The 23,288-nt window shown below is 40.7% G+C and overlaps 1 protein-coding gene across 1 annotated transcript; it reads left to right on the forward strand.

The window, feature by feature from the left end:
- Positions 1 to 7,799: 7,799 nt before the first annotated feature.
- LOC146856921 (nicotinamide N-methyltransferase-like) lies at positions 7,800 to 22,240 on the forward strand. Its single transcript, XM_085647389.1, has 3 exons — positions 7,800 to 8,033; positions 9,541 to 9,748; positions 21,524 to 22,240. The coding sequence occupies exons 1-3, from the start codon at positions 7,895 to 7,897 to the stop codon at positions 21,957 to 21,959; spliced, it is 783 nt and encodes a 260-aa protein (XP_085503515.1). The 5' UTR covers positions 7,800 to 7,894; the 3' UTR covers positions 21,960 to 22,240.
- The last annotated feature ends 1,048 nt before the right edge of the window (positions 22,241 to 23,288 follow it).

The raw sequence follows: 23,288 nt of genomic DNA on the forward strand, positions 1-23,288 counted from the left end.
TGCAGAATTTCACAGATTTTTTGACACTCCACGGAGCAAAATTCTATGAGTTCCACCCAGGCTTTGACCATACCTGTTTGATGCTCACTTCCAGATCCAGACAGACCACGGACCCCTCAGATGGCTAATGCAGATGAGGGTCCTAAACTGTTGAGGAGGTCCATCTCTAACAGGGAATGGACTTTACGATGAAACATCGTCCTGAGACCACTCCTACGCTGATTGCCTCTTTAGATTTTTCCATTTTAGTGCTGAGAACTCTCAGGAGGTTGTATAGTTCTCCTCACTTTCATCTGGGAAGCACATGTGTTCGACCCGGCATCCTTGGCGTTTTTGTCCCCAAAATGTTTGCCTTCAATCCTCCTGCTCTGCTGACATAATTTTTTGCTGGCTTTAGGACTACGCACTTTTTAACACTGCTAACTGATTCTTAAGTGCTTGTGCTCTCTCCTTAAGACATGGTACAATTGGCTTACACTCAATTGGCTTACTTAATTTACTTGTAAGTCCGTAGTAAAGTGGGGCTACCTGTTCCCAAGGCCTGTAAATTAAATGCTACTAGTGGACCTGCAGCCCTGGCTCTGCCACTCACTTATGCAGCCCTTTAAACACGTTTCATGCCTGCCTCTGCAGCTTGTGTGTGCAGTTTTAAACTGACATTTCATCCTCGGAAAATAAAACTTTTGCCAGTCTCAAACCTTCCTTTTTAATACATAAACGTCACCCCTAGTGTAGTCCCTGAAAGGCCAAGAGGACATAGTGCAATGTATGTAAAAAAAAGGAAAACATACCTTTACATTTGACATGTCCTGGTAGTTGAAAACCCCTAAATTTGTTTTTCACTGTTGCAAGGTCTACCTCTCCCATAGGATAACATTGGGGCTACCGTATTATATTTAATGATCTGTCATTTTGAATTGGGAGCAGGTATACAGGTCAAGTTTGGTGCCTAAAGAATTGTAATTAAAAGTCCTCTTTAATGGTAAAGTCAGACTTTAAATCACAATTCTAAAAATACCATTTTTAGAAAGCTAGCAATTTTTTGTCCTAACCATTTGGTGCCTACAGGCTGATCCTGGGTCACACAACTAGGTGTAGCTTGCAGTTAGTCTTTGTGTATTGCTCCAAGACAGTGAGACAAATGAAGATAGGAGTTGACAGGAAGGGACACTCTGAGTTAACATAGGGGGAGGAGATGTTACCTACCACACAAGCACATCACAAAGGATCTGGCTGAGTACTCTCACAAAGAGTTTGACACTGGTCTCTTGTGACCCCAGACAAGCTGGGACCAGGACATAGAAGAAGAGGATGCCTGATACCTTAGGCGGTGGACACCTCTAGAAGCTTCCTCCACTTTAAAGTGGGCACAGGTATAAATGTTTGACCTCAGACCCCAATTCTTTTGAACACTTCTGGATCTGTGGACGCTGCCAGGAAAAAGGACTGTGGTACTGCTGAAAGAATGGCCACTCTGTTGGACTGCTACTCTGAGGGAGTGCTGATCTGCTGCCCTGTTACCTGGGTGAGCGGGACTGTAGCTGCACCTCTGAACACAGAACCCCATAGTGACTCCAAGGGCTAGTTGATTTGACCTCCTGATCAGAAACCTCATGGACATAACAGGCGTCCAAAAACCTTGAACCCAGCACCTTGACTCTTCTGTCAGTGAGCCCTGCCCTCGCAAGTGGTGCCCTCCTAGTTTTGGACCCTTGGAAGAAGGCTGAAAGGTGCTGTGCCAGCCAATCTGTGGATTCAACAGAACTGGTGCATCTTCCACAGAATCAGCGTATGGCTTCTGCTGTTCGAAGCATTACCCTAAAACATAAATGCATTGCTTTTCATTGTGTTGATTTACCTAATGGCAAGGATATTACATCGCATTTTGTAACTCTCTAGAACCACCGCTGTGTGATGCATCTCCTCATCTGGACCTAGCATCACCTCAGCTTTGTGACACCTCCTCGACACTGGACTCTGCATGTCTTTGCAACCATGATTTGTTCAGTAGTCCCAACTAGGTCCCTATAGCTGGCCCACACTGCATCGCAGATGGCCTGAGCTTGTGACCAGATAACCACGGTTAGTGCTTAGTGCTTTTTAGCACTATGTTCACATACAATTTTGAAATTGCATATCTCCTTTTCTACTGATTAGATTTTTGTTATTTTGGTCTTGATTTATTTTTGAAAACATACTCTATTTCACTGAATTGCCATGGGATTTTTCATGTCTTGTGTTTTTACTTTATCAATGTTTAAAGTACTGCACAATTACTTTACACATTGCCTCTAAGTTAAGTCTGACTGCTCTTTAACAGGTCGAACATTGGGTTGAGCACAGGATTATTTGGAATATTCTAAACTTATCTTTACTGAAAAAATAGAGGTTAAGGGACTTTATAGTTAGGTGAAAATGTAATTTAAAATATGCAGTTTTAAATGAACCAAACCATTGATAGTTATTGCAAGTAACTATAGCTGTTGCCCTAAATTAACTATAACTTGCATCCACGCCAGTGTTGTCATCAATGATGTCATTCCAGATTTTGCAGTGACATTGTCAATGAACATATCATTAGTGATGTAATATGGAAGGTAATTAGCAGTGTATGATGTAGGTGTGAGTTATAGTTACTTTAGGGCACACGGTTCTCAGTGTTTTTTTGATCAGTAGTAAGATATTTTTACAATTCCTAACTATAACATCTCTTTAACCTTTCAATTTTACAGTGAATTTCTATTTTTTTTATTGTAAGTAGAATGTCCATCGCTGTGCACCCAACCACCTGTGGACACCCAACCCACAGCCATACAAGAACTTTGGTAATGCGTGGTGTGGAGTTGGCTGCACACTTTGAGAGGTTTGTCAAAAGTCAAAACAACAAATTATAAAAAGCAGGGGGTTAATTGGCTTTAGCAAGGGGTCAGCACATCAACATATATAAAGTAAATCTATTGGTGTTGTATAAAAGTCAGCACTAATTACAATCAAATAAAGGTGCATTTCATAAATTCACACATTGCAATGTTTATTATTAGTGATTATCAGAACATGTTTTCAAAATAGTGTTTTTTAAAACCAACATTAAACATGTTTCCATTCTATTTATAACATTTTCCAGGCCCTAAACTATAGTTAGAGAACAAACCAGGAGAATTCTCTGCACTCTACAGCTCCAGTTTGGAGTGTTCTAAATAAATATGGTAAGCTTTTGGGGTCATGGATTCCATTCATCACTTTATTTTGGCTTTCATAACCATAAAAGTTTATAAATAGCACACAGATTATAAAAAACATTAAGTTCACATTAAGATAAATGGGCCAATCCCATTGTAGTTTAAATTTAAAACAGTACAACATATCCTATACATTTGTTCAAAAGCCATTGCCACAGATTTAACAACCATTTAAGGTGCATATGCATAGTTACTTGGTAAAGGCTTGTACAAGGATGAAGCTTCCTTTAAGATATCACTTTTATCTTATGTGTTCTAAGACGCCATGCCCATGAAAGGAATCTAGACATGCTGAACACAAGTACAACTACCTCTTTCGTATCACATTGGAAAATTCTAGAGGGTTCCCAAAAATGGACAACAGCCAACAGCTTGCACCGGGGAATAATTCATTTCTTACTGGGCATAATATATGCCGGACAGAATAAGATAAAATGATCAATTGTTTCAACTATCTGTAGACAAAATGAGCAGGTAGCAGAAACAGGGTTGGTTTTGTCCCACGTGGAAGTAAAATAATGTAAGGGTAAAATGCCCAGCCTGAATTTTATATACAGGGTTTTTAGCTTTAGCTGGTTGCACTGTATCAAAAAAAGGCTCAAAAGAAGGTCTACATTTGTGGCAAAAAAAGTTCTCAGTTAAGCTCCCAACTTTTTTTTGCCGCATTGGTGTTGCAGGATGCCTTCCTAGTGAGTTTGTTTTAATGTTGCTTTAATATTCTTTGGCATCTTGTCAGGGTATAATCATACATTTTCTATCTTAAGTGAGTCACACATGAGTTTGATCTTTTTTTAGCCAGGGAGTACAACATTCCTTATCTAGCTCATTAATTTCTACTAAACTTTCCCTGTATATTCTTAACTCCGGAGAATTCCAAATGCGGAGCCAATGCTTTTAGGGTTTTAAAGCGATCATATGGTCAATCCTTTTTAAACCTGATCAAAATGAAGGGGGGAGAGTGGAGTGCTTGTAGGGAGATCATTAAGGGACCTAATAAATTTGTTTTCCGCAAGATTGAGGCAGTTGTGTCTGACCAACTCCAAAGCTCTGCACCATAGACTGCTCCGACACTGCTTTGGCCCTGCATACTTTCATTGCTGGAGTTACAGCTCAACTAGAGGTGGCCTAGTATTTTTTCCCTATGGCCATATCTCTTTGCAGTAAAATCGTTTTGCTCTTCCTTACTTGCTTTACCCAAGACATGTTGTCCAATAATCTTACACCAATATAATCAAAGCACTTTACCTGCTCAAGAGGAGCTCTTTTTATCACTATTTTGCCCCTAAAGGATCGATGGGAGTTTAGGACCATGAATTTATATTTTTCTGGATTTATGTCAAGGCCCCTTGAGAGGCAGAAGGATGAAAAGTGATAAATCAGCAAGTGGAACCCATGTGATGTACGAAATATTAACAACGTATCACCGGCAAACATTATGATTGGAAAGCTCTGACTTGCTGATTTTGGTGCCTCGTGCTGGCTGTTTGCTAGCCAGTGAACTGCTCCATTTATATATAAACAAAAAAGTGTGGGAGTAAGCACACCTCCTTTGCCTTACCTCGCGCTTAATACTTATCGTATATGTATGGTCTCCCCTTACGTTCCACCTAACCTGAGCATATGATTTTAGGTGTAAAGTTATTAGGATAGCTATAACATTATCTGGTATGCCAATTTAAAGATGATCTTGCTTCAGTGCTATGTACTTCCAGCACAACGCACTCAAGCAGAAGACCTGGTCCAAGGTTCTGATCTCTGGCCTAAAGCCTGCCTGGCAGTCGTCTAAGATGTTGTGTTTTATTAGCCAGGCTTGTAGTTTAAATATTATCTTTCTTGGAAAGTCTTTTTGATTTATATCAATCAAACTAATGGGTTTGTAATTGAACACTAAGTCCTTCCTCCCCTTTTTATAAATAGGCACGATAATAGCGCAGAGCCAAGATGATTGTATATATTTGCCTCTTATGGAACCATAATCCTAGGGTGTGATAGATATAGTTCTCCTTGGATGCCATCAGGCCTTCTCCCTTTTTAATAGGTGCAAGGCAATCTTGCATTAAGATCACCTGCAATGATCTTGGAGTGGGATTCAATTACCCAGGAGTCTTACTATTGCTAAGGAGCTGCTGTGCTCCAGCCACTCCTGCAGAACATTAAAAAAACGCTTGGTGGTGCCAGCCCAGTGCCCCTTTCAGGGGAACCACTACTATCAAAACAATATGACTTAAAAGCCCTCGCAGTGCATTAAGAGCACTCCTTGCCAGAGCTGTGAGTACTAAATGAGCAGCTCCTTCCACTTATTCATTATTCTTTTGTTCTCCATTTGACTTTTTATTTAATAAGCTGGAGGTGATGGGGGAGCCCAAGACCCCATCTACCCTTGATAGCTACCCTGTCAGCACTCATACCAGCATTTTTTTAAAGGGGGTGCCTGGTACCAACCAAGGCACCAATAACCTACAAGCTGTTAGGAGCCACAGGGGGAGCCTCAAGTCCCTGTTATCCCTGCCAGCTCCCCCACCAACACCAATAACAGGTGCCGTAATTTTATTTTTAAGTGGGAGCCCTGTTAGCCACTTAAAACACCCACAACAAGCAAATCCTTGAGGCGATGGAAGGAGCGTCTTTGGCCCCTGTGACCCCTGCCAGCTCCCCAGCCAGCATCCTGCCATGTGAAAGGCCCTAGCCCACCCCAGGGGGCTCATATTTAAAAAACACAGACGTCTGTGTTTATTTTTATTGGTGCTGTGGATCATCCGTGGATCTGTGGTGGCAATAACATCAGTTATGTTTTTGACGCCCACCAGGTCTAAGTGGGCAGGCTAGTCCTATCCTGCACCCCTATCTGTTTTTTTTCATGTTTTTGATAGGACAGGGGATTGAGTACCCAAGTCTTAAAAAGCTGCCACCACATCTTTTTTAATGTTGGGGCAGCCAATCAGACCTTATCCAGAGATCTGTCGATGCTGTGGACCCCCCAGACAACTCCATTATATCTTCTTCAAATTTGTAGGGTAAACAGGTGTAAAACTCTTGTGAGAGCCAAGAAGGTTGAAAACAGTCATTTTTTATTCAGTAACAGATCATTGGTGTAGACTGCTCAAGGTTCTCTAAAGAAAATAATTGTTGAACTCTCTCCTTGCAATCGCAGGTGAAATCTGTGACAGGCACTGGCTTTAGGCTTCTTAAAATGATGAGGAACTTTCTCTCCCTTCTCTCTATGCCCCACAGACAGACCGTGGTCCAGGCTCTTATCATCTCCAGATTGGATTACGCAAATGTCCTTTATTTGGGTATCCCAAAATTCCTGCTGTACCGTCTGCAACTGGTCCAGAATGCCGCGGCCAGGGCTGTCATGAGGGTTGGGCCTAGAACTCATTTGACCAGCCTTTTTAAAACACTCCACTGGCTCAGAATGGAACCTAGGATTCATTTCAAGGCATTGGTCCTTGCTTTTAAAGCACTTCATGATATAGGGGCCTCATACCTTAAAAAGAGAATCATCCCATACTGCCCTGTGAGGACCTTAAGATCTTCCACTCTTTATTTGCTTCAGGTTCCCAAATTCTTTCTAACCAGGAAGGGTGGTCGATCCTTTCAGGTGATTGTCAGTAAGTTATGGAACACCCTCCTACTAGCCCTTAGAGGCGAATCTGAACTCCTGAGTTTCCGACAGCATCTTAAGACCTGGCTGTTTCTTCCTTAGACCGCTCTGTGTCGCCCAGACTGGTCAACAGATCGTGTGTGAGTGTTTGTTGTCAGGCAGGTTTCTTTTAGCGCCGTGACACTCTTTTTGAGTAGCCTAGCGCTTTATAAATCCGTCTTAACATAACATAACATAACTAAAAAAGGCAATAGTGACTACAAGTGGGAAAAAAGAGAAATGAACGGGTAGCAAGTTTTTCACCGGTAAGATTTTTCACGGCAAGCTGATCAACACATTTAATATACTATCACAAACACTAAATATTTCCAATTGCTTATATGCATAATGTTTAAAGTGTGTTCAAAATAAAAATTATAATGCCAATCTAATATAAATGGTGTATGTGTGGATGTGGTGGATGAAAACTATGCAGTTTTTTTATCTGTCCTCAAGAATCTAAGTTAAGTCGGAGGGTTCAGAACTGACATGCATATTACCTGAAAACAAGTACCCACTTCTTTAGGACTTTCCAGTAATGGAACTTGCATTCTCCGCCCTCGGTAATAGATTTAATTTGCACGGAAATCTTCACGTAAAAGAGCTTATTTGTACATGTCAGATAAGTTTAAATGCGCAAAAAATGTATGTATAGGGTTCATTGTATTTATGAACGCTTTACAAATAAAATGTGATTTAAATTCTTCTAGAAATGAAAAAAATATATTGCTGGCCTGATGTGAACTAAGATTGTGCTAATAAAAAGCTTAAACGATGTCTCACTGAATGGATTCTTTTTTCATGCCTTTCCTGGCAAGAGTTTTGCAGCTCTGGTTTAAGGTTAACGAATACATTAGTTACACAAATTACGCAATGACAGCTTTAAAAAAACCCTCAAAACTATTTCTTTCAGCCTGCGTGGAGACAAACATTCAGAAGCAGGCAAGGAACACCAGGGCACCACAATTCAAAACAGCACATACTGAATTCAAATTTAATTCAGATTAGCGAAATGGATTCTGGATTCAAGCCTATGGATTTTGAGCCAAAGGACTACATGAACACCTATTACAGTGGAACTGCTGGTGTTTTCAGTGATGAGATATACTTAAAATTCATGCTGGAAAATCTGCATAAGACGTTTTCTTCAGGCAAGTAGCGTAATTTTCATGATGATTTTAGTATTGTAAGAGCAACAATTGCAATGTTTTGAACTGCGAGCTCCATGCAGCATCCCATTAGCATTCATCTGTATAGAGGGTCACTGCTAGGAGTGAATTGTTTAAACTGCATTTGCAACTATATTATGCTTTTTCCCAGTAATGGGAAGTTTGCTACTGACAGAAGTTGCCCACATAATCTGTGTCTGTTCCTACTTTCTTAAGGCAGTCTGAAAATGTTTGTTGAGTTGTGAGGAGTTAGTCAATCTAGCCTAGAACCGTGCTCCGAAGTTGTCCTATTTCAGGTATGATAGTGGAGTATGGCCCTCTGAGAAGTGTGGTGACAGCATAGTTTTGGCTATGAATTAAAAGATTTGAATTAGCGAGAGTTATCTGGTGTTAGACCATGAGGAATTTGCTGTTAGCACTTTTATATACTTTGACTCACATTCTTGTTTAGTTACGAGTGAGAGCTCAATCTTTTAACATTTTCAATGAAAAGGCACATTTTTTCTCACCTCTCCTTTGAATCTTTGAATAATGTTGGAGGGGGTGGTGTGTTGCTAAAACACCTCTAACTGCTTTTCAGGGCAATTTTTGACTTGGTTTATTTCCCTTCTTTCTGCAATTATATTGGCCTAAAAGATAGTTTTTTTTGTATATTTTCCCTTTCCCGTTTACATTTCGAGGGTCCTTTATAATAGATTATTTAGCCAAGGGGGCATATTATCAAGCCAGGCGATAAAATTATCGCCGCTTTAGCGGCAGAAAGCTGCCGCTAAAACGGCGATAATGGGCTTGATAATATGCTCTATGGAATTCTAATTGAAGCCCATGTTAAAGGTGAAGGACGTCTAATATGGGCTTCAATTGGAATTCCATAGAGCATAGTATCAAGCCCATTATCACCGTTTTAGCGGCAGTTTTCTGCCGCTAAAGCGGCGATAATTTTATCGCCTGGCTTGATAATATGCCCCAATGTTTCTGTGCTTATGTATTCCAACTTGGTGGCTGCAACAGGCCAAAGTACACAATCTAATTTTACTTGCTCACCCAACAGTTTAATAACATGACAGAAAAGTATAAAATAGCTCTACAACACTTTAAAATTGACGGCTTCTTTCAGACTTTCGGGTTATACAGTGATCCCCCAGGAACAGTTACAGCTAATGCTTCAGCAGCTTTTGGGTAATGAACGGACAGACGTCTTCAAAAACACAGAAATGAAAGAAGGACTCCTCTCAGTCATTGTGCATCCCCCTATCGGATCCACATGTCAGGCACCGCACTTATCCATGTCAGCCAGAGTCTCTCGTTTTGATGTGTAAGCAATAGATTTGGCATTGTTGCTAGTTAAGCAGCATTAAAGGTAAATCGAAAGATAGTATAGATTTATGAACAGATTGAGCATACAATAAGAATGCAAGATTGAATAAAAAGGCATATAACAATGTGGTATTCTTAGGCGGGGTTCACATGTGGCTCTTGTGTATTTCAGGTGATGTGAAAGGCGATCTCCTTATTGACATTGGTGCTGGACCCACCATCTATCAGATTATATCAGCCTGTGAGTGTTTCACGGAAATCGTTGCAACTGATTTATTGGAACAAAACCATCAAGAGTATAAAAGATGGCTGGAGAACAAGCCTGGGGCGTTTGATTGGACCCTAGCAGGGAAAATGGTTTGCAAAATGGAAGGTGACAGGTAAAACACAAACTTGTTATTATTATTATTATTATTATTAATTAGCATTTGCACATGGCTACCCTTAGACATCCCCGCGCTAGCAGCAACAAGCAAAGAAAAGTTGGATTGTTAAGGCAGATTCTGGAAGAGCCAAGTCTTCAGCTGATTCCGGAAGGAGAGGTGGTAGGCAGTTGAGCGCAACTGGATGGGGAGAGTGTTCCATAGCCTGACGGCATTGTAAGATAAGGTGCGGCCCCCTGAACGGGCTCTCTTAATTTTAGGTACCGCTGCCAAAAACAGACTGGCTGACCAGAGGCATCTTGAAGGGCGATGGAAGGCCATAAGAGAATGATTTATCTTTCGACCTATCCCCCAGAGTGTTTTATGTGCTAATAATGATCCTTTAACAGGCATACAATGGTCAAACATCATTTATTTTTAGGTTGAGACTGAGCCAGCGCGCAAGCACTGCTCTGCGAAGATCTGTGGTAGTTAGTATGGGAGAGAAGCATACAAATTTTTGTAAACATTTTTTTTTCATTATTTTTCAGTTCTGTTCTGCGCACACAGATCGAGGTGGAGGTGAATGTATGACTACATCATAACAATAATTCCAAGATTAATGGTGCATAGCCACCCCCAAATCTTGGTGGCGGTGGGGGCGGGAGGGGGTGAATAAACGGATCATTACATTGCAATCATTCTAAGCTCGGCATTGTAAAGCCACACCCGGGTCTGAGGGAGCTGTGACCACGCAGCCCTGACAGAGTCATCAGGTGGGCTGCTGGCTGGCACTTGTCTCTGGGGAGTGACAGATTCTTGTCTCACAGGCTGTCTAATTGCTGTCTATGTCTGTTTTCCAGTAATACCACACTTGGGATCCAAGGGAGTGATTCCCACAAGAGAGCTTATTGCTCCCTATCTGAATATGAAAACTCACTAAAGATATGCTCTGCTAAAACCGGGGGTTGTGCATTAGGAGCAAAAGGAAGGAGTAATTTTTAAGGACGAGAACCATCACTCACCCAAGGGTGATGTGCTTCATCATTGGGCTCCCTCCTCACATCGGGCCGCAAGGTCCCAGATGTTGGCTACAACTCTCCACCTAATGTGGTTGGTGGAGAGAAGCTGAGATGTTTTCAGACAAGGGGATGCCACAAAGCAGTGTAGGTGAGTGAGGGGCAAAGTGTGAAGAGAAGTGTGCGTAATAAGTTAAAACTATGTCAAGGGCTCAATTTCTTTATTCAGTAGTGTCCTTGGGTAGGATTAAAAAGTGAGAGGACCGGAGGTTCAAAACAAACATACCCCCTTAGAGGTCAACATGTTTATCCCCTTCAGTGCCACGCCCTTTCCCCCTCCTGTGCCGGGCGTTGCACTAGTGGGTGGTGTTCATGACGAGATAGTCTCGTCATGGGCACAGCGCAACCGTGCTCCATGACGAGACTATCTCGTCATGGGCACTGAAGAGGTTAAGCCTTTGTTAGACTCCAGTGGTCCCTAGATTAGGAAATGATGAAAAACGAATAAATATAGACTCAGTTGGTACTATATTGATTGGATTTGTCCAGCCGGATAGAGGTCTGATATTTACTTGTAAACAATTTCAAAAGAATGTTTGCACACACAAATGCATAAAGTGGGACACAAGCCTGTATCCTACTATACCAACAAAATACAAAACACAAAAGAATGGGGGCTCAGGCAAAGGTCATAGTTTTTTACAGAAGTATCACAGTTTTTTTAATCGAATAACAGCGTACACCTTTACATTTTTGAAATATAGAATCTTTGATGTATAAGGTGTTTCAAAGGTGTTGACGGCGTTTCGATCCATATGGCTAGTGCATGGATCATCATCAGGACAGTGAATAAATGCCTAAATCAATAGTGCCTTAGTTTACCAGTTACTCCTGTAAAAATAGGACCAGAACAGAACGGGGGCATCAGTGTGTTCATGAAAGTATCGGTTTGGTTCGTTTAGACATTAACAAGTGATATAGAGGAGCCTTGGGCGTGTGCTCAAACAACTTGATGACCGTAATATCTTGAAGACGAGCCGAGGATCGGGGCTTCTGTTTCCGGCTGTGCGGGGGAGAACACCAATTTCTGTAATGGTGTGATGAGCAATCGGAGTCTCCATCTCCTCGTCACCATTCATTTTCTTGCCTCTGCTCTCTACATGTGATACAGGTTGATTTTTCTCACTCCATGAAACTACTTTTGCCTTTATCAAGACCTGTGCAGTTCTCACATCTTGGCCTCATGCTCTATGTTTTTCTATATCCAAGCCCTCCTTTAAGGTCTTTGCTATAACACCTTGCTGTGTTCGTCTTGCCCTCATATCCCTCCCCCCGGATCTTTGTTCATGTAGCATGTTGTATGTTTTTAACATTTTGTCTTTTGTTTCTTCTTTTCATTTGGTCTTTCTTCTTTAAACATTTTTTCTTGCTGTGTCCTTTTCACATCTAGCTTGACAGTGCAGCTGTGTGTTTGACCTATTGTTACTAATTATTACATTATACACAAAGCTGGGGTTAGCTCTGTACAGAGGAGTATTTTATTCTCATGGCAAGGTAGTGGTTACTTGATGTAGCATTTGGCTCTTTATGGAGTGCTTGCACTGCATAATATTAGGGACTATATAACATCTCAAAAGTGTCAGATATAAAACTGCAAGTACTTCGCAATGCAGTGCTATGGTAAACAACATTTGGCAAAGCCCAGTAAAATGCACTGCTTGGCTAAATACCTATAACGTCCCAAAGGCGAGACCGATTGCATTGCAATTGCTTGTTTTGTTACTGATCAAATTGCTAGGGGTCCAAAAAGCAGTTCTAAAGATGGCTTACCTTGAGACATGTGTGTGATTTGAATAAATACCTAGAGAGCCAAATTAGCAAAAGACAAATTGGTAGATGTATGGACTAGTACTCTAAAAAAGCATACTTTCACATGAGCAATTTCCATAATATTCAGAACGGATGAACATTGTCATACACTAGTTTACATCTGTAATGCCCATTCCTAAAGTCATAAGTGGAACAAAGAAATTAAAACATCAGTATTTGGAAAATGGTGTTTAAGAAGGTTTAACCAAGGCCAGGCATTGCATGAAATAAAGCTATTACCCAATGGTGCAATAATGGTGGCATACAGCTGATTGAATTCACCTGCCCAGGACCCACTTGCGGGCTCTGATCTGTTCCCCTGCAGTCATGGTGGTGAAGGTGTGGACCACATCATCGGCATGTTAGCAGTGCTGTCAGCAGCCTTCAAATCAGCAATGGAGGCATGCTGGCTCTCTTTTTGGTGGTTTGCTCACTTCGGAACGACTCTACACTTGTTTCATTGCTGCCACACGCTGCTTTGTCTTGAGAGAGGGGGGTTGTGAGGTGAAATACCTGCCTTCGCACTATGTTGGGTTGACATCAAGAAGATGGTGGTGAAGGTGCGGCTTGATCTAGCTGTGCTCCTTGACGGTTCGTGGACTGTGGGGCCCTCAAAGGTCAGCAGCTGGTAACGCTTGACCCGACTGGCAACATAAGCAGCAGCACCAGTTGACCAGGCATAATCCTCTGCCAACTCTACAGGGAGCAGCTTTCATGGGGCTGAGTTTTCTGGAAGTCATGGAGCCCAAAATTGGGCTGGAGCACAAAGCAGTGCTGCCTGATTTTGAGACCAGTCCCAAGCCCAAAGCTTTCCAAGTTCAAGCCTAAATTCAGCCCAGCACAGATCAGTATCAGCCCAAAAGCAAGCCCAAAGTTGTAACCCTCAATGTATGCAGAAACATCCTTCAGAAACATTTTAAGCATAATGTTAGTTTCTATTTAACATACTTACAGTGGCATGATCTATGCACTCTGCACTCTAGTCCAAACATACATGAATAACTACTGATTGTTATAATTGGTCCCGACTTTGACCTTCTAACTAGCACTTTGGTCACCACAAATCCAAACCTGAACCTGACATTACTGAACAAACTATACAAGAGCAGACCATAACCCATCCTAATGAAGTCCATGAAACCATTGAAATTTTCTAAGTAATGTGGCTCCTAAATCAGTACATTTATTAGATCTTGCAGGATTAACACAACCCAATTATACGCATATATAGAAACAACCCTGGGGTTAAAGCAATTCCAGCATAACCTGTTTTGCTAGCTTCAATGAAAAGAGTTCTCCCTCTAGTAAAATGTACAAAGGCAGAAAGGAGATAGTTACGTACTCTGATGAATTCCTTGCCCTTCAATCCAAAGTCCTTCAGCGTCACCACCTACTGTGACAATAACAGTTATACAGTACCTATTTCTTTGTTTTTCAGCAAAGACTAGACTAAAGCCCTCAGTTTTGGCAAGCACCAGATGGGTTTGTCTGAAGACTAGATGAAACCAAAGCTATTGGTCAAAAAGGACAAATACCTCTTTGCAGAAATCTTAGGTGATGCCCTTCCCTAACATCTCAACACCAAAGCCCCCTCAAGTCTGATGAACCATCACCACTCCACCTGTCCTATAAAATGCCATTCCTCTTCATCATTAGCACTGTTCCTCTCTCTTATCACCCGTGCCTTATGCAATCTTATGCAGTTGCTTTAAACGTTTCTCCCACCCACTGCTTCAAGTGGAGCAGATCCTAAAATTAATTTTGGAATAGGCCCCTAAGCAGCCCTATAGTCATGCCTACAAATTTAAAGGGAAAATGTTTGATCAACTTCCCAATCGTTACCCTAATGTAATCCACGTCAGCAAAGCAGTCCCTTTTTACATTTCATTGTCATTTTCATTTCATCCTTCATAACCTAAGAGAATTTTCTTTTTCCAAATGTGTTGTATTGTGAACTGAGTGATCTCCAGGTGGTAATGACGGGGCAGGATTGAGGGTTCTGATGATGAAAGTAGTGAGTTTCTTATGGTGCTTGCCAGAGGGTCACTAATACTGATGTGTTTAGAGTACATACACATCCAATCTTTGCCCTCTGTGCAGAGCATACAAAATAACGGTCACTTTGTAAACTGCTCCCTTGCAGTTGGAATCTGGGTTGCTTAGAGTTTTGCGTGCCCATTTGGGCAAGGTGAAGTGCTTATATCTCATCATCATCTATCTAATCAGTGCTAGCTTTTCACTCTTACCTTCTTTATGCATTCCCTTTCATCAATGCAGGATCTGATAGGGATCGAGCTAAATTCAGCAGGAATTTTTGACCTGGGTCCAAGGCAGTGTGTTGGGTTCTTCTCAGTGGCATAATTAGACACGGGAATGCGTGTGAAGAAGAAAGCACTTTTATTAAGTACATCCGGACAGCACAACAAAAATCCCCATTGAAAGCACACTGTGAACTGACAAAAAAAACCTGCGGAGTTCGGCAAGTGGTGGAGTGCAGTGTGAACTGCAGTTTGTGCTGATGTTCCTGTCGCTCGAGTAGAAATTGTACATGAACGGCGTTTTGCGCTCGCCAACTTACTGTTGGCGAGCGCGAGTGAGGGAAAATCTCCTCTGCGCCACTCAGACCAGAGCTTTCTTCATTCTGGGAGCTCCACTGGAGCGAGGAATGCAGAAAACTCTGCACACTGTTGGCTGTCTATCACAACAATTGGACTTGAATCAAAACACATTGTATTATCTCATCATTTAATAAGTATACTTTCCATAGCCAAAACCCTAATTTGCCATTGCTTCTGCATCAGGGTACTCCCAATTGGGGCACTAGATTGGTTTTAAACAACTTTGCCAATTGTACTCTGATGGGATATTCCTTTTTTTTGAGTCACTTCAGGGTCTTCCTCTCACATACCGGCATGGTTTCTTTAGGTATCTGCACCGTAGAGATTTTGTAGCCCATTTACCAGTTAACAACACCTCTATGTGTCCCCATCTATTTTTTAGAGGGGTTTCTTCATCTGTCCAAAGTTAAATTAGCATTTTGTTTAATTTTTTTGTCTCTTGTAGATGTAAAGAACAAATGAACTAAGAATTTAGGCTTGACAGTGACAGAGGGGGATATTTGGGTCAGTGTTCATCTGGCCCCAGACATACTTAATGTCTCATGATTTTAGGTTAATTTTTAAAGACCTATATGATAAATATTTTACTCCCACAGATTGCTTAAAATGGGCCTTCCAGAAACCTCGCATTGCTTTTGGTGCTCAGCAACAGGGGCACATGGTACTCATATGTTCGCCACTTGCTTGTCTCTATCCTCATTTTGGGCTTCAGTATTTAATAAGTTAAATAATTAATTAGAAGGAGAAGCTGATTAAGATATGAAGCCCATTATGTTGGGCTCTATCATGCACAACCTGGTTTTGATCTACCTTTGTGCAGTCACAGTGGCTAGATTGTGCATCACTAGGGCCTGGCTGTAGAGCAATCCTCCTGATCCTAGGGCTTAATGGCACAAGTTTGTTTTTGCCACTGACTCTGAATTTACAATCATTCAACATAATCCAAAAAGGTGAAAATTGAAAACGTTGTGGGCTCCAGTTAGGGAAGGTTTTGCTCTTTGTATGCCCGGCTACCTCTCGGTGATTTTAAATCTTTTGGAAATTGTGTAAGTTGGGTCACTTAACATTTTTTCTGTGGTATTTAGATTATGGTGGTATGTCATTGTACTATCTTTAAAAAATCTATGTCTTTATTACTGTTACTAAAATGAAATGAAATGATTGTCTTGCTTAATGCATTTTTATCTTTGGATAATAAAAAGAAAAAAAATGAAGCAAATTTGAGGGTTCACAAACATTGAAAGAAAAGAAATGTGCTCCCATTTCCTTTTTACCCAGCAGCAGTTGCATTTATCAGACGTTCAACAGTACTGATGTTCCAAAATGTCTCCAATATCACTCCAGGGCTACATCGAAGTGGCTGTTGTATCTAAAAAAATAACTCCTAATAGATAAAAATCATGAAACGGCTTGATTTACCACAGCAATGGCTTCCTGTCCATGCACATACTGTTCATGCACCTCAATGCAACTTGATTTTTCCGGTATCTCCTACATTTCATGGAGGTGCTAGCACAGGCAAAGGTTGTCAATTTCAGTTAGTCCACATGAACACACATCACCTGATCCTACTTGTTTGACCCCGCTTAGTTACCAATGTTGCCTGGGTATTACGTATGAGTTCCCCATGGCAAATAATAAAATTAGAACTTAGATAAGTACATGGGAATCCCAGACATACAAATTATATAACTGACACATCGTCTATCTCAGCCTTTTACCTTCCACATATTTCACTACACATGGAACACTATCATCATTGTCTCTTTAGCATCACTGCCCAATAATCTGTCTTCCTTGGAAGACTGAACAAATGCAAAATTGTGAGCCATCAAAAGGTAGAACTCCTTACTAACTGCCAGATAAAGTGACAAATAAGGGGATTAAGGGGAATACCGGGTGTCAGTATGGAACCAACCCCAGTGTACTAAATGACTCTTCTTTAAAATGCAAGCATAAACAAGTTAAAAAAACTAATGCCATAAATAAAAAGCATATATATTATATCTCAGAAAATCTATCACTATCACAATAAGATAGTTATCCGTACACTCTCTTGTTTTAGCAGGTAAGTTGAATCATGAGCCCATAACTTCTAGAAAAGTAGACACTTTAATCTATATAAGATGTACAATCATCTTATTCTCTGAGTTAAATTGTCACTCAAATACGACAGTACTAATGTCTTCAAGAAGGATCATAAAATCCTCTATAGAAGGTTTATTAGATACTGAAGATGCATCAGCAGCTCTTGAACAGTGGTCCAACATCCAGCAAGTTAATACTCTAAATTAGGAGTTTGTATATTTCCCTCTTTCTAAATACGTCCTATATGTCCAAACATCACTAAACGCAACTACGTTTCTGATTGTTTCCTTCATATTCTTTAATCAGGTCATGCAACATCCTAGCAATGGCTCCACCACAGTCCGATATTGTACTTCAGAAAGCCCTTCAATGCCAAGCACCAAAATCCCTCAAGCCGCAATTTCAGCCTTAGCAGGATTTAAAGCACACTAGCTGCATGCAGGATATCCAACATGGATTTCTGGAGCCAACAGGCAGCTATCACACATTCACTCCATTCTCACCCTGCTTTGCAAACAAAGTGTAACCACACATGCAACACTAATGTCGTCAAATATACAGTTGATGGGGAGTGGCAGACCGTTTACTACAGGACAATTTAGCACTTCAGCAATGTTGCATTAAATGCTATGTGTGAACATTTGATATTAATGACTTGAACCATTCGGTAACTCAGTGGTTCTTGAGTATTGGGGTTGCTGTAAAATGATGTATGAAACCCTTTACAGTGAATGTTTGAGAGGATGCCTGTGGAAAAACAATTGTGGTTGATGTTAACCCCAAAGGGGGATTTTCTCGACATTTGAGTCTGACACGGAGCCCTGTCCCTTGGGATGCGGGCCCCTCTCACTTTTTACCTTTCAAAATTAAAATATGATTAGAGAATCACTACTTGGGAAACTCATAACGGAGATGCAAGCGCTCAAAAGCCATGCAGCGGACAATTCCCATAACACAACAATGCAGAAGGCAGAAAATTGTGGTTACAAAACACTTGTCTCAAATTGTGACCTGTAAAGAGTTTTAAGAACAGACCAATGTACAAATAGGTCTGTTCTTCAAATTTCAAATTGTAGTGGATCCAACCTAACTCATGCACATCAATAAGGTAGTTTGCAAATTGTTATTTATTACAATTGGAAGTCATCACTGGGGTGGTGTCCTGATGGGTCAGCAGACCCCCATGTCTGTAATTGCTAATTGCTAATTGCTTTTGAAAGTTTTTTATTTTTAAATGAAACCATTTTCCTAAAATGGTACTGTGTTTAAAAATAAGTTACTTGTTTTCGAAGTTTATCTTAGAGCTGGTAGTGGTCCTACTTTCCAACAAACTTTTTTTTAAATCACGAAGGGCTAGCCGTCCCAAAATGAGTCATTCAATTTTGTAAATTCATTAGCACCTTACCTCAGGAGTCAATATTTCTCTGTTTTGCAACTGGATTCTAGTCCAAAAGATTTATACATATCATACTAATTCAGTATTTGGAAGGGGCACCTGTTACATTTAACTTCCGAATACCAAATTGGTATGGGATTGAAATCCTATTTTAGGAGTCAGTAAAAGTTTATTGACTCCTAAAACAGGATGCATACATAAGAAAATATTTTTTGCAGTTACAAGTTCTCAAATGGAGTGTTTACAGACTTAAAAATGAGTAATATTTCTAGCTCTTATATTTTCATGCACACAGAAAAAGCTTTGTGATTTGAGCCTTCGGTGTCCAGTCCGCATTAAAGTATGGATTATTCAGTCTGCCCAGGTGAGAGGTGTTGATATAACCAAGGTCCCACCATATGATACAATATAGTCATCAACAAAATAACAAAACGATCCTTGATGCTGATAGATAAAGAATCCCTTTTGCAAAGATCACATGTCTGGATGACATTGAACAAATATAAAGCTTTTTAATCACAGTCCTATTTAAGAAACTTGTTGGTCTATGAAGTTAAAAAACATTTTTATTAGAGTACGATTTGGGCTTCTTCCAGGTCTGTCTCATGCGATGCCTTGGCTCTGTTCAACAAAAACCACAAGCTGCAGGCTATTCAAAAATGGAGAAGAAAACATCATTCATTTAGTTTGTTAATGCCGGTATTATTGGAAGGAAGAAGGGGGCTTTTAAAGTTGGCTTTTAATAAACGAGGAATGTGTACATGTAGACAAGCTGTATTAGCATGTTTTAAAACATCAGACATAGCCCTGAATTTAACTTTTACAAAATTTCTTATACTTGGGAAAAGGAAACTGGAATCTTACGATCCACTTTTAGTTTAACTTCATTGCATGTATTTGTCGAATTATTTAATTGAAATTTCAAAATTGTTTAAAATGAGAAGCAAATTTGCACTTTAAGATTTGTACTTGAAGAATTAAGCGGTGGAGACAACGAAGAAGGAACAGTACTATTTTGACTAATTGCAGAATTTTTAGGTGGGCATTTTATGAATTTTTGATTTTTATAACTGTAATTTGAAAGCATTTTTAGGTGTGTAACGTCATTTATAAAATATTTGTATTGGATAATGTTGTCTTTTATGACCATCTATTGTATCATTTTAATTAATAAAACAATAAAAACTCACTTACTTACATATCACACAATAGAAGAAAGTTCGACAGAATTTACAGCATTCAGGTTACCATGAGCCCAACACCAATAGAGAGGTAAAAAGAGTTAGCAGAGCTTGTTAACATGCACTGATCGGTGCATAAAAAAGTGCTACATTCTTGGTAATTATGACAAGCAGAGTTCATGCATTGACAGAAATTTGTAGGTATAGCTTAACAGGGTCGGACTGGGAAAACAAACCAGCCCAGGCAATTACGTCAAACTGGCCCCAGGAGGGGGTGTGGGGGGGAAAGTTGGGGGTCCTGATGGGAAAAACTGCTGCTGCGCTTTTGTTACAGGGGGGTGATATTGCAGAACTGCTGCATAACCGGCCAACAAAAAAAAAGTGGTGGGAAATACTTCTGCTGCGCTTTTGTTACAGCGAGCCGATATTGAAGATCTCCTGCAAAACCAGCCACCAGTAAGAAAAATGCCCCCCACCTCTTAAAAACTGGCCCCCACCCTTCTGGCCCACCAGGAAAATGCCCGGTGTCCGTTACAGCCAGTCCGGCCCTGTAGCTAAATAGCTTTTATCTTACATGCCACAGCAGAGTCTAAATGTCAAAACTTCCATCCAAAAATTTGAACATTTTGTTTCAAAGTCCCATGATGGTCATATTTGTGACTGTCTGGTCTGACTTCCAAACTTTAGGACCAAAAAAATAAATATGTAGGCCGAGGGCGAAAGGAATTTAAGATGCATGGATGGACAGACCAGTTTGAGTGGTATACAGGAAAACATATATGAAATAGTGATATAGACAAAGAGGTAGACAGACATAGAGGGTCAGATGTGAGACCCTTTTTTGTTGCCGCAAACGGAAGATCCTGCCGTACGACTACAAAAAAGGGTAATGGCATGTACAGCTGCTATTGTGCGAGTCACAGACATACAAAATAGCATTTGCGACTCCCGCCATTAGGATGGGGCGCCACTTCCTAATAGTGAGTCACCATGCCATGCGCAAGCGTTTTGCAAACGCATTTGCTGTCACAAAATACTCGCACTTTACCACCTACTTCAAGTAGGTGGTAAACAACTGGCAAACAGGAAGGGACCTCAGGGGCCCCCTTCCCCTTTGTGAATATGGAAAGGAAATATTTTTTAAGAGCAAGAAGTGGTCCCAGGGACCGTGGCCCGTGCTTAAATGCATGAAACTTAAAAGTTTAATTTTTCTTTTATAAATACATCCCATTTTCCTTTAAGGAAAACGGGTTGCATTTAAAAACTGCTTTATTCAAAAAGCAGTCCCAGACATGTTGGTCTGCTGCCCCCAGCAGGCCACCATCCTTGGGAGTGCTGGCCATTCCCAATGGGGTCGCAAATTGTGACAGCCTCATTAATATTCATGAGGCATGCAATTTGCGACCCCATTGGGACACTGAGACACTGTTGTACATCCCAATTTGCGAGTCACATTTAGTTCAACTATCTCGATGAATGGATAAGTCTAGATATATTCCAAATGTAAAGTGTGATACTTTTTCAACATGTTCTCAAATAAATGCAAAGTGTAATGTTTAGCTCACCTTTGGAATGGATTGCTGCATGTATCAGTGAATTACATTTTTTGCCATTGGTTTCAGGAGCACGTGGCCTGAGAAGGAAAAGAAGATAAGAGCAACGGTGAAACAAGTTCTTAAATGTAATGTACTGGAAAGCAAGCCCTTGGGACCAATCACCTTGCCCCAGGCGGACTGCCTGCTCAGCCTGCTATGCCTGGAAGCTGCATGTCAAGATATGGCCTCTTTCAACCGTGCCCTGAAGAATATTTCATCGCTCTTAAAGATAGGAGGGCATTTAGTGCTAGGAGGGGTTCTTGGCTGTGTTGCCTGGATGTGTGGTGAAAAGGAATTCCCTAGTCTATGTCTGGATGAGGACCTTCTAAGGAACTCTCTGTCACAGTGTGGGTATGTTATCAGGGAGATGGAGCTAGATCCTGCGTCTGGAAAGTGCAATAAGAGCATTTGTAACTATACCGCTAATTTTTTTATAGTTGCCCAAAAATTAAAAGCTGTCTAATGCACTTTCCCAAAAGCCCACATGCCGCTTGGATGCCGTAACATTTCTAGGAAACACCATATGAGACCCTACAGATAGGCATTATTTATCATTTGGGTGGCAAAGATGGTGAATGGGAACATTTATATAAGTCACATAAACACTTAAGCAAGCTACTTCATATCGATTTGTTTACATTAAATTTAGAAAACATTAAATCACAAGTTGAATGCTTTCCTGTTGCGATCAGATCAATGTGTGTATTACCCTACAGAGATAATAAAATTGATTAACAAATAAAATCAGCATTAATCCAATTCTCTAATGCCTATGAGAGAAAAAAATAGGGATCATGGAGCAAAATAAATTGGCCTAATAATTGTTCATGGTCTCAGGGACTTAACAGTGAGAGTTGTTTATCCACAAGGGCAATCATAATTTCACACCTAGGGCCTCATTGTATTACCCAATATTTAGTGATGTCCTTTCCCTCCCAAAATTCCAGTGTCAAATAAAGGCCGTTCCATGGTATTCAATCCATATCGGGGAATAACATGCAGACCTGGGATTACTCTGGGGCATATGTACAAGCCCCTATCACCACCACAACGTCACTTTTACAGAAGTTGTGGTGGCAATAGGGGCTGGGTCTTATGTACAAGGCAGCGTTAAGCCACTTAACGTGGCTTAACGTTGCCTTGTACATAAGGCACCCCTTCACGCTGTGGTTAGCGTGCAAGGGGTGTGCAGTGGGTGTTGCGGTGGGTGTTCCACCACAACACCCATTGTATTTGACGCTGCCCCCTATGTACTGTAGTGTAGTTCCTATATCCCTGATAGGCTCTGCGCATTGGAATAATATACACTATAGTTTCGACATAGGACTGAGGTCAGTATGTCTTTATCGAGTACATTAAACTTCTTGGCTAGTTGTGCCAGCTAACTCGGAGATCACTAGAAACTTCTCGAATACACAAGAAGGGATTAGTTTCTGACAACCGCATAAACATGACAACTTTGTTTCCCTTAGAGTCGGAACAATATCAGAACCATGGAAACAATAGATAGCAGTTTCACTCAGTCAATCGTGCATGCTTCGTTTCTACAGAGCTGCACAGAAATAGAGAGACGGGTGTTTCAATAAAAAGGGGTTTATTGAACAGTCTAATTTCTCATGCAAGAGTTATGAACTGCTACAATCGTAAGACAGGATGCGAAGTATAATACATACAGGGTAAGCAGTAAGATAAAATAATACTGCAATAGCATGGTTTGTAGCTATGACATATATTCATAAAATACATACATAAATAACCCAGGCTAAAATGTGAATACTCATCTGATGATTCT

The sequence above is a fragment of the Triturus cristatus genome, chromosome 3_2 (assembly GCF_964204655.1).
Source record: "Triturus cristatus chromosome 3_2, aTriCri1.1, whole genome shotgun sequence".
Lineage (NCBI taxonomy): Eukaryota > Metazoa > Chordata > Amphibia > Caudata > Salamandridae > Triturus > Triturus cristatus.

What these genes read in the sequence shown, in the direction of transcription:
- LOC146856921 (XM_085647389.1), top strand. Translation starts at nt 7,895, where the DNA reads ATGGATTCTGGATTCAAGCCTATGGATTTTGAGCCAAAGGACTACATG. An exon ending in GCATAAGACGTTTTCTTCAG is followed by an intron (nt 8,034 to 9,540) that starts GCAAGTAGCGTA and finishes TGTGTATTTCAG; the next exon opens with GTGATGTGAAAGGCGATCTC. An exon ending in TGCAAAATGGAAGGTGACAG is followed by an intron (nt 9,749 to 21,523) that starts GTAAAACACAAA and finishes CATTGGTTTCAG; the next exon opens with GAGCACGTGGCCTGAGAAGG.